The following is an 11,109-nucleotide window of genomic DNA, read 5'->3' on the forward strand; positions in this document are numbered from 1 at the left end:
CGTACGCACACTCACTTGTGCCCAGTACTCTTTGTGATCCCACTAACTGGAGCCCACCAGTCTCCTCTGTCCACAGGATTTTCCAGGCAGAATGCTAGAGTGGGTTGCCATTTCCTACTCCGGGGGATCTTCCCCACCCAGGGATGGAAACTGCATCTCTTGAGTCTCCTGTTTGATAGATGATTTTTTACTACTGTGCCACCTGGGAAGCCCATATGGTATCTTTACATGAATATAATTTTAAAAGATGCCACCCCAACCCCCAAGATAAATCATCTTGCTCGAGGCCAAAAATCAAGTCAGTAGTAAACAAAAGTTCTACTTTCAATCTCCCAATCTGATGTCTGTTTCTTTCCTGGACCCTTAGACTTTGATCCCAGCCTGGACAGGAAGGAGGCCCGGGGACAGTGCTTATCCTGCTCTGGGTGTGAGTATGGCCAGTGAGTGTCCTTGGTCAAACTGGTGCCCTCTTTCTGCAGCCATTACACCCTGGTCCCTGCTGTTGCCATGTGGCCACCTTGTTCTGCTATGGAGAATGGAGGTGAGGTCCCTGACACTAAGGTGATACCTACTACTTCTGCTTCAGGTGCTACCAGCACATGGGCTGGAGGGGGCCTGAACACCAGACACTTCCTAAGGCTGCCAACTTGGTGGCCCCCAAGTCTACAGGTGACAGTGTGGAAAGGAGGATCTGGTTCACTGTGACCTTTGCTTTGTTTTGTCTTATAATTGTGAAAGGCCCTAGTAGTTGGAATTTATAGTTTAGAATCAGTTCCTGAGTATCCTTCTAGAAATACTCTGCTGCTGCTGCTGCTGCTAAATCACTTCAGTCGTGTCCGACTATTTGTGACCCCATAGACGGCAGCCCACCAGGCTCCCCCATCCCTGGAATTCTCCAGGCAAGAACACTGGAGTGGGTTGCCATTTCCTTCTCCAATGCAGGAAAGTGAAAAGTGAAAGTGAAGTCGCTCAGTTGTGTCCGACTCTTAGCAACCCCATGGACTGCAGCCTACCAGGCTCCTCCGTGCACTTGAATTTGAGCAGAGTAATTCGGCCCAAATGGGAGGATACTAACCACACTGTTTTGCACTTTTTCATTTGACATTTTTTTTGGATATTATTCAATGACATAGATTGATAAGCCTAATTTTTAAGAAAAACTGTTGCATAATACATTTTACAGTGGCTTTTAGTCCTTTGTAATGGACATAGAGGGTGTTCCCAGTCATCACACATTTTGCTGCACTGAACAATCTTTCATTTTCAGTTTTGTCACAGAATTGGAAAAAAGAAATTTGTGGTGTAAATTCTTTGAGGTGTATTTGCTGAGTAGAAAAGTGTATGCTTTTTTTTTGTTTTTGGCTGTGCTGCATGGCTTGTAGGATTTTAGTTCTCTAACCAGGGATCAAACCCATGCTCTCTGCATTGGAAGTAAGTGGTCTTAACCACTGGACCGCCAGGGAAGTCCTTTTACTTTTTAAAAAATGTGTTTGCTTGCTTCTTTTTTCATCTTCCAGTTTTACTGAGCTATGACATACAGCACTGTGTTTAAGGTGTACAGCATAATGATCACATACATCACAAAGCATTTAACTTTTGATAAACATCAAATCATCTTTCCAAGAGTCTGTACCAATTTATACTATAGGGCCTCATTTTTGTTTTTCCATTTTTGCTCTTTGAAAAATTACTTTAGTGTTAAATACATCACCTCCACTATTTTTGAAAATATATATTGCACAGGAATTTAGGATTTTCAAGTTATGTTAAAAATATCCTTTTGAATGGCAATGAACTTAAAGATTAAACTGAGAATCAACAGCTTTTAATAGTATCTTTCCATTCAGGTACATGGTATGTCCTCATTCAGTTAGGTCTTATATCCTTCAGGTCTTAAATCCTCCACCATTTTCTCCATGTAGGATTTGTATGTTTTTTTGTGTGAGCTTTATTCCTATGTAGCTTATGGGTTTTGTTGTTATCGAGAATGGGACTCCAAGTATATTTTCTAGTCTGTTATTGTAATTTACAGGAAATATAACTTTGGCCTCAGTTTATTATCTGTAAAAAGACAGAGGTAGAACTCTCAGTAAAAGGTTAATAAGTATGGGCTAAAGAAAGCTAAACAGATTTGTTCATTGCAGGACTCATCAATGACTTTAATATACTTTGATCACCAAGAATTCCCAAGAAGGTACAGGAATTCCTGGTACTCACTTGACCATGGAACCCTTCATCACAAGATATTCTGAAAACATATTTAGAGAAAACAATGCACCCAAAGACCCTTCTAGTTTCTAACTTGCCAGTCCAGGGATGTCCACTAAACCTTATCAGGTGCCCTAACTCCTCTGCTACTCACCCCCGACCAGAACACAGAAGACAACCCGGTGTCAAGTGAGTGCTTTAATGAGTGGTGCTTGGAGGGAGCCGGGTCTCCCGCCAACTGCTACCAGCCACCACTGTCCCCAGCTTTGTCAGGAAGATGAGCTAGCTGCCTGGGCACAGAGATGGATCTGAAGTCTAAGTGATCTGGGGCAAAGGGGGGTTCGGGAAGCACCTCATAGGGGCAGGGTTCCCAGGAGTGTGGCAGAGGGGACCTGGACCTCAGGCTGGTCCCTCTTCAGGCATTCCTAGTAAAGCCACGAGGGGCTCGAGGGGCGTGGGGGTTCCAATGGGCACAGGGTGGGTGCGTTCGTGCTTGCGCAGGTCGCTGGCACTCAAGAAGGCCTTGGGGCAGTGGGGGCAGGTGTATGGGCGCACAGAGCTGTGGGTGCGGCTGTGCTTGCGTAGCCCAGCCCGGTCTGAGAAGCCCTTGCCGCACTGGGTGCAGGGAAAGGGCCGGAGCTCTGGGTGTGAGCGCTCATGCCGTCGCAGCAATGTCAGCGTGGAGAACGTCTCCTTGCACTCCCGGCACACAAACTGGGGTGGTTTCTCATCCACCTCCTCACCCCCCACCTCACCTGCCGCCCCCATAGGACCAGGAGCCTCCCCAACCCCTGCATCTTGGCACTCCACGTGCTCCACCGTCATGCCTACCACTTGCCACTGGGTAGCCATCACACCACCCGATTCCGGGGGCAGCCCCAGCAGCCCAGCTGGAGGGTCTCCGAGCGTGGCCCCTGATGCTGGGGCAGCTGAGCCCTCGCCAGCCATGCTGACTGGTAGCGCCAGCCCCACCACCAGCTCCTGTTGCGGGGGAGCCCCTGTGGCCTCGCTGCTTCGATGGGTCCGCTCGTGCTTCCTCAGGCTGGATGAGACCACGAAGGATTTTCCGCAAGCATTGCAGTGGAAGGGGCGCTCACCCGAGTGCACCCGGCTGTGCTTAGTAAGGCTGGCTCGCTCGGCGAAGGCTCTCCCGCACTCCTCGCAGCGGAATGGCCGCTGGCCCGAGTGCACCAGCGCGTGCCGCTTGAGGTCCCAGGACGCCACAAATGTCTTGTCACACTGCAGGCACTTGAACGGTCGGTCGCCTGTGTGCACCCGCCGATGCATGGCCAGGTCAGCCGGCTGCCGAAAGTCCTTGCCGCACTTCTCGCAGCGGTAGGGCTTCACGCCCTCGTGTGCCCGCTGATGGCGCCGGAAGCTTGAGGGGTCGGAGAACATGCGGCCACAGCGCGGGCACAGGAAGGGCTTCTCGCCCGAGTGTGTGCGCTCGTGGCTCTGGTAGGAACTGAGCTGCGTAAACCCTTTGCCACAGGCTGGACAGCGGTAGGGCTTCTGCGCCGCGTGGATGCGCTGGTGGCAAGTCAGCGAGGAAGAGCGGGAGAAGCTCTTCCCGCACTCTGAGCAGAGGAAGGGGCGCTCGCCGGTGTGGGACCTGTGGGAGTGCGGAGACCCAGTGTGAAGGTGGCAGCCCATCGCCTGACCCCCACTCCTGTCTGCACTGTAAGTTAGGGCCCCCTAACCTCTCTGGGGCCTTGGTCTACGGGCTACAGCGCTGTACCCCAGTAAAAAGCCTTCAGGACAGGTGTAGGTTCCAGATCCGTCACTGCATGCCACAGACCCGGACCCCATTCGCACCTCTCGCGAGGACCAAAGACCCTAGGAGCAGCCCAACTTCAAGCCCTGTCCCCTTCCCTGCACGCTAGGAACCCAGGCCAATCAGATCCCAGATTTACCCTCCAGCTCCCATAGATCCGCTTCACTCGCCTTCCCATTGGTTCCTTCAGCTCTCTGGGACTCAACACCTTTAACCTATTGGTGCACTCTTCCCAACCCCTTCAGCCGCCCCCACCCAGTCCACCTCTCTCACCGTTCATGGTTGCGAAGGTCCTTGAGCTCTGCATAGGCTTTGCCACAGCGCTCGCAGCTGTAGGGTCGCAGGCCTGCGTGCGTGCGCCGGTGTTTGCGGAACACCGAGGGGTCGGCGAAGCTCTTGCCACAGTCGGCGCAGGTGTAGGGCCTCTCGCCCGTGTGACCGCGCTGGTGGATCTTTAGCTTGGAGAGCGCGCCGTAGGCCTTGGGGCAGTGCGCACAGCGGAAGGGCAGCTCACCAGCGTGTGAGGCCAGGTGCACGCGCAGGCACACGGGTTGCATGAAGCGGCGGCCGCACTCGGGGCAAGGGAAGGGCTTCTCGCCCGTGTGGCTGCGCCCGTGGCTGCGCAGCTCTGGGGCTGTTTTATAGGCCTTGGGGCACAGAGGGCAAGCATAGGGCCGAGGCTTGGCCGCGGCACCTGACACCTTGTCCCCGCTGGCATCTTCTGCTTTGGGGTCTGTCTCTGGCTTCAGCTTCACCTCGGCCATCTCCTCAGTGCAGTCCGCAGGCCCATGCGTGGCAGCATGGCGTGCTGCCCGGGGTGCATTTGGAAACGTCTTGGTACAGGACAGGCACTTATAGCGGCGGCCAGAGCGCTTGTAGCCCGGGGCTGGGGACCGGTCCTCCGGAGACTCTACCTCCATGGCCTCGATGGGCAGGTCTTCTCTGCAAGAGAAGCAAAGTTAGGAGCCACACCCCTTTCCGAATTCTCCAAGGGCTCCCTCCTCACCAAAGCCCTCGATTCTGCATATCCCACCCGGGTGCGTGTCCTTTCTGTCTGTGTTCCTGTTGCCCCTCTGGTCCACTCACTGATGAAAGGGGCTGGACTAGGTGACCTCAGAGGAGCTGAGGGGGGAAGCTGGGATCATCCAAATGTTCACTGGCACTTCTCTCCCCAGCTTCTGGGCTTCTCCAAGCCCTGTGGCATTCAGAGAAGGCCCAGGCTTGGTCCATCTCACCATCTTTACGTTCTTGACCTCAGCATCCAAGACCTGTGCCAGGCTGCAGGCACGGAGGCTACCCAGATGTGAGTCTGGCCTGAAGGTCTCTAAGTGCTCAGGAAAGACAGACAAGAGTCCAGAGGAGGGCAGAGCCAGCGGGCTAAATGTGGTGATTGGCATCATCTGTCTGGAAGGGTAGGTCCCCAGCATGTTTATTTTGTCTTTCCCTTCTGGTTGGTTAGCTCTCAGAGGCAACAACTGTTCACATAGAATTCTGGCCTTGAACAGCTGTAAGATACTCCACCCCGGATAGGAATCCTGGTCCACCCTCTGTTCTGGAATGGCCCTTTGGTTCTTGCTCCCATAACTCTGGTAATGGGGAGCTCAGTCACTCTCCAAGCGGCTTGAGTCATTGCTAGCAGAACTTAGAAGCCTCTGTCTCCTACTCAATGTATCTGTTCTGGCCTGGCCTCCTGGGACACCCGGCTGTAGCCACCCCTTCTTTTTCCATTCAGAGTCCAGACACCCTCCACCCAGCTGCTCCTGGGGATCATGGCTGGGAGGAAATAGGATTAATGGCTACATTAGTCTTAACACCAGCTCATCCTCCCTGGGGGATGAAGGGAAGAGGATTAAAGCAGATCCACTTAAGGAGTGCTTGCAGCAGCTGCTGGGGGCAGCCAGGGCAGGGGGTGGGGTGGGGAGGACAATGCTATGGAGAGGGGAGGGGAGCAACGTGTGCCCAGAAGGTGGACCGGGAGGTGGGAGGTCAGGATTCTCCTTTCTGGGCTTGTTTCCTCATCCTATACCTCTGGGATTGGTGGCTTTAATTTATGACCCAGGGAGGATGCAGGAGTCCCTGAGGGGGAGTGGCAAGGGGTGCATCTTTAGAATCAGCATCCTTCTGCCTAGTGGCCCTGCCTCAGCTCCTGTCCCCTACATACACAGTCTAGTGTGCACAGGCAGCCAGAGTCTTCTCCCTAAGGTGCCATGTAATGCTCAGTCCCCTACTCAGGAACTTCCCATGGTTTCTATCACACCACATAAGTTCCCACGTCCTTCCTGGCTGTTACTGATCTCACCAATCCTTCCTTTTAGAGCCTTACTTCCCAAAGGAAGCTCATCCTGCATCTCCCGTTGGTTTTTGGCCCCATCCTACATAGCTCTGTTCCACCCCCAGCTTGGTTTTTGTACTTTTCCCACTAAATCCTAGGACTGGAAGTTGAATTAAGGGTTTGAGGCCCCACCTTCCCCAGGGCTGAATTCCACCTACAGTTTTCAGGGGATCTGCTTATCCCTGGATGAGGCTCTCACAACCTCCCTTCCAGATCATCTCTGGACAGTCTGAACAGTCTCCTTAATAAAAATAAGAGCTCACATGTACAGAGCACCTGCTAAATAACAGACAATATCCTAAACTCTTTACATGCATTAACTCATTTGAACTTCACATGAGCACCAGGAGATAAGTTCTATCATTACCCTTCTTTCTCAGATAAGGGATTGAGGCCCAGAGAAACAATGTAGCTTTGTGGTTAAGTGCAGTCTCTGAAGTCAAACTGCCTTGCTTTGAATCTTCACTTGCTCGCTTCCTAGCTGTACATTGACCCTGAGCAATGTACTTCCTGCTCCAGGATCTCAATTTTTCTCATCTGAAAAAAGGGAGGTAATAACAGGACTTACTTCACAGGGTTGGGCAGGGCTCAATGAGATAATAATTACTACCCTCAATTACTGAATTTTATCAGAGCCAGACACTTTGCTGCATGTGCTACCTTATTCTCTCATAGCTTTCTGAGATCAGGATTATTTATGCTCATTTTACAGACAAATAAACTGAGGTTCTAGACTTCCCTGTGGTCCAGTGGTTAAGAATCCACCTGCCAATGCAGGAGACATGGGTTTGATCCCCAACCTGGGAGGATCCCACATGCTCAGATCAACTAAGCCTGTGCGCCACAGCTATTGAGCTTATGCCCCACAACAAGAGAAGCCACCTCAACAAGAAGCCCGAGCACCGCAACCTGAGAGTAGCCCCCAGTTGCCGCAACTGGAGAAAGCCAGTGCACAGCAACAAAGACCCAGCACAGCCAAAAATAATAAATAAATAAAATTTATTAAAAACAAAACTGAGGTTCCAAGAAGGTTAGTGATTAACTCCTGATCACATAGCTAATAACTCATGCAGCAGACTTGAAATCCAGGTGTTTAATTTGCCTTGGGTTGTTGGCCCCTCCCAGACCTGTCTGCTGCTTGGGCCAACCCCATGGGGACCAGAACTCTGAGCTCAGGTTACACTTTGGTCTTTTCACATCCCTGTAGAATTGCCTGGAGACCAGAGCCAGCCCCCATTATGTTTCTGTCACCCTCTCAGAGGGCTGGACCCGGAGGTTCTGAACTTTGAGCCTTAATGTCCCTCTCTGAGCCAGGAACCAGGTAGCTGGAGGGGTAAACCTGTCCTAAGGCACTTCCCAGGGAAAATGGGAGGGGAGCACCAGGCGGGTCCCAGAAGACATCAGCTCCAGCAACGGTGCACAGCCAGGTAGGCTAGGCCCTGTCTGAAACCCCACCATCAGCTCCTCACTTCCCTGTTCACAGAGGACTCTTCCACCCACCACTCCCTACAGTGATGACTCTATGAGCTCCCTGCATGAGAATAATCATCCAGGGAACATGGGGCAGGATTCATAAACCTATTCTAAACATGTTTTCTAGGTCATCCCAACTAACATTTAACATTTATGAACCAAAGACACATTCATGGATCTTGAGAAGCTTCCAGGAGAGAGGCATTTTTAACTTTTTTTTTTTTTTTAGATGTGGAGATTAAGGCCTCCATAAGTGAAAAAACTTACCCAAGGACTCATAGCTAGTCAAGGAGCCCAGACTCAAACCCAAATCTGCAGGTCCCTGGGCTGGCTCTTTCTTTACTGGTCTTCGCACCTGATGCAAAGAGCTGACTCATTTGAAAAGACTTTGATGCTGGGAAAGATCGAAGGCAGGAGAAGGGCATGACAGAGGATGAGACAGTGGGATGGCATCACCAACTCAATGGACATGAGTTTGAGTAAACTCCAGGAGTCGGTGATGGACAGGGAGGCCTGGCGGGCTGCAGTCCATGGGGTCACAAAGAGTCGGACACGACTGAGCGGCTGAACTGAACTGGGCTGGGCTCTTTCTCTACAGTTCTTCATTTACTTAAGGTTTATTAACCAAACCATGAGACCTTCCAGGGCTCCCAAGACTAAGACCATGGCCAGAAAGGCCCTGAACTATCTTAACTCCTGCCTATCCCATCTCCCACTCCCCTCTCCTTGGCTCACTTGGCTCCACCTACACAGGTTCCCCCTTTTCCACCCTCAAAGACCTAAATTCCTTCCAATCTCAGGGACTTCACACTAACCGTGTCCACTGCTAGAAACACTATTCCCCAAGGATCTATAGCTATCTCTTTGATTCCATTTGGGTCTCAGCTCCCTGTCACCTCCTTAAAGAGGGTTTTTCTGACACTTAAAAAAAAATTTTTTTTTTTAAGTTTACTTGGCTGCACCAGGTGTTATATGTGGCATGCAGGATCTTTAGTTGTGGCATTCGCACTCTTAGCTGCGGCATGTGGAATCTAGTTCCCCAACCAGGGACCGAACCCGGACCCCCTGCATTGGGAGGACAGTCTTAGCCACTAAACCACCAGAGAAGTCCCTGACCACCTTTCTTAGTGCTATCTGCATCCCTGCTAATCACTCTTTGTTCCCCTCCTCTTTAATCTCCTTCGTGTTGTTCATCTGGATAACATTTCTTGCAAATTTACCAAGGGCCAGGTATCATTCTAAGCATTTTATGTGTACTGCTCAAGCTAAGCTTCACAACTGCCTAGGAGTTTGTTATGAATGAACATGTGCAGGCATGGAAGAAAGGGTCATGTGAGAACTTAGAAGAAGGTGGTCACATATATAATCCTAGAAAGGAGGTCTCACCAGGATCTGAATCAGCCAGCACCTTGATCTTGGACACCTAAACCTCCAGAACCATGAGAAATAAACTTCCATTGTGCCCCCAGTCTGCTATCATTTGTTTGTTTGTTTGTTTGGTTACAGTCAGACTTGGTAGAGCCTGTTATATAACAGACTTATTATATACTGAACAGACTACGTTAAGTAGTGTTTTCCCCCATTTTCCAGACAAGGATACTGAGGCACACGAAAGGGAAGTAATGAGTCATGGTCACAGCCCATACTCGAAGCCAGGTGGTCTGCCTCCCAAACTTCTGCTCTGTCCCCTGATTATTGCTTTGCTAGCACTTACACATCTTATGGTTCAGTTGTTAATTCTCTGTCTCCAGCGCAAGCATTTAGGCTGGCACAGAGCTAGGTACCTTTATTTTGTACCCTCTACAAATAGAACCATGCTTGGTGCCCCAAAACAAACTGAACAGATCAACCTCTGAGACAGTATCTGAACCCAGGTCTCTAGCTTCCACCTCCCCCATAATAGGAGTTTGTACTGAATTTCTCTGCCTTTCCAAGTTCACAAGGTCCAAATATCCCAGTGGATTCACTGCTCTGGTGTGGGAGCCTTATCTTTGTTTACTACTGGATTTAGGAGGGGGATGACTTCCTGCTGCCTGAACAGACTCTTATCGCCAGGGATCCAGAGATTTAATTCCGAGTTTAAGCTAAACCCTGCGGGCAGGGACAATGAAGAGCTACTTTTTTAATGTTCTCAGACCTCAGTCTCCCGACGTCTAAACAAGTAGTTACCAAAAGGCCTCACCGGCCATGAGGGATCCGGTGAGATGGCAGATGGGGAACTGTGAACCACGCAGAGATGAGAGCTAATCATCTCCTAGGCATCCAAGCTGGTCAGTCCACAATGTAATCCCAACCCACGTTTCCGGCCTCACCTCTAGCGGCAGTGTGCCCCTCCCGACAGCGACCTCAGCTCCAGCTACAATTCTCAACCTTCCCCACCTAAATCCATCTCCATATGCAGTTCCCTCTGCTTTCTCCAGTGGGAAAACTCTTTCTGATTCTTCAAATAAATTGCTTCCCCAATGTCCTCAGGAAGACTTAACAGGCAGTAGAGGTAAGAGCGCCATGGCGCTCTGGGCCTCAGTTTCCTCATCAGTAAAATGGGGTCTCTAAGGCGTGTGGGAGTTTTAAGGGCGTTAGAGCCAAGAGCTGCGGAAACCCTGTGCTTCTTGCTCCCTGCAACTGTCTACGTGTCGGCGCCTCTGCCAGGCACACAACCCCACATGGCAGGGCCCTGGGCTCGCTCTTCTCAGGAAATGCCCTGGGAAAAAGTGGCCTCGGAGAACACAGCAAAAAGGTGAACGAAGAATGACAGAATGAACAAATGAATGGACCGAAGGCCAGACCCTGGACAAAGGCCTGCAAGATGGCGTTCTCTAGGACCGCGGGAGGGGCGGCCAGGACCTCGACCGGGGCGGGGGGGCCGCCGGCACCAGGGACCGTGCTAGGCGGGCAGCACGCCTGGGACAAAAGCCCGCAACATGGCGGGCTCTAGGACCCTCGGGTCCGCACGGCACTACGCGGGCAGCCGTGCCGCCTAAGCCCAGGCGTCAGCCGCTGCCGGCCCGCCGGGACAGCCGGCGGGTTCTAGGACCCACTGGGCCTGGAGCCCGCCCGCGCCCGCCCGGGACCGCACTCCTCCCGCCCCGCCCGCACCGCTCGCGCCAGGCCAACCCCATCCGCCCTAGGAACCCAAAGGGAAACTGAGGCCTGCTCGGATTGCGTCTGCACTGGGGCTGCCCAGGGATCTCTGCATCTTCCCGCCGGCGTTTCCTACCTGAAGAGAGTTGGGCTGGCTCCGTGGCGTCAGCTGCAGCTCCTCTCACCGACAGAGCCCGGGACTCTGCCAGCGAGGGGCAGGCGCTAGGACCCAGCGGGGGGG

At 52.0% G+C, this 11,109-nt stretch overlaps 1 protein-coding gene across 1 annotated transcript; it reads right to left on the reverse strand.

Moving 5' to 3' along the window:
* Nucleotides 1-1,138: 1,138 nt before the first annotated feature.
* ZNF668 (zinc finger protein 668) lies at nt 1,139-11,108 on the reverse strand. Its single transcript, XM_040259974.1, has 3 exons — nt 11,005-11,108; nt 4,256-4,924; nt 1,139-3,820 (listed from the first exon to the last, which is right to left on the reverse strand). The coding sequence occupies exons 2-3, from the start codon at nt 4,900-4,902 to the stop codon at nt 2,608-2,610; spliced, it is 1,860 nt and encodes a 619-aa protein (XP_040115908.1). The 5' UTR covers nt 4,903-4,924; nt 11,005-11,108; the 3' UTR covers nt 1,139-2,607.
* Nucleotide 11,109: the final 1 nt, after the last annotated feature.

This window comes from Oryx dammah, unplaced genomic scaffold (assembly GCF_014754425.2).
Source record: "Oryx dammah isolate SB20612 unplaced genomic scaffold, SCBI_Odam_1.1 HiC_scaffold_2, whole genome shotgun sequence".
NCBI classification, from domain to species: Eukaryota; Metazoa; Chordata; class Mammalia; order Artiodactyla; family Bovidae; genus Oryx; species Oryx dammah.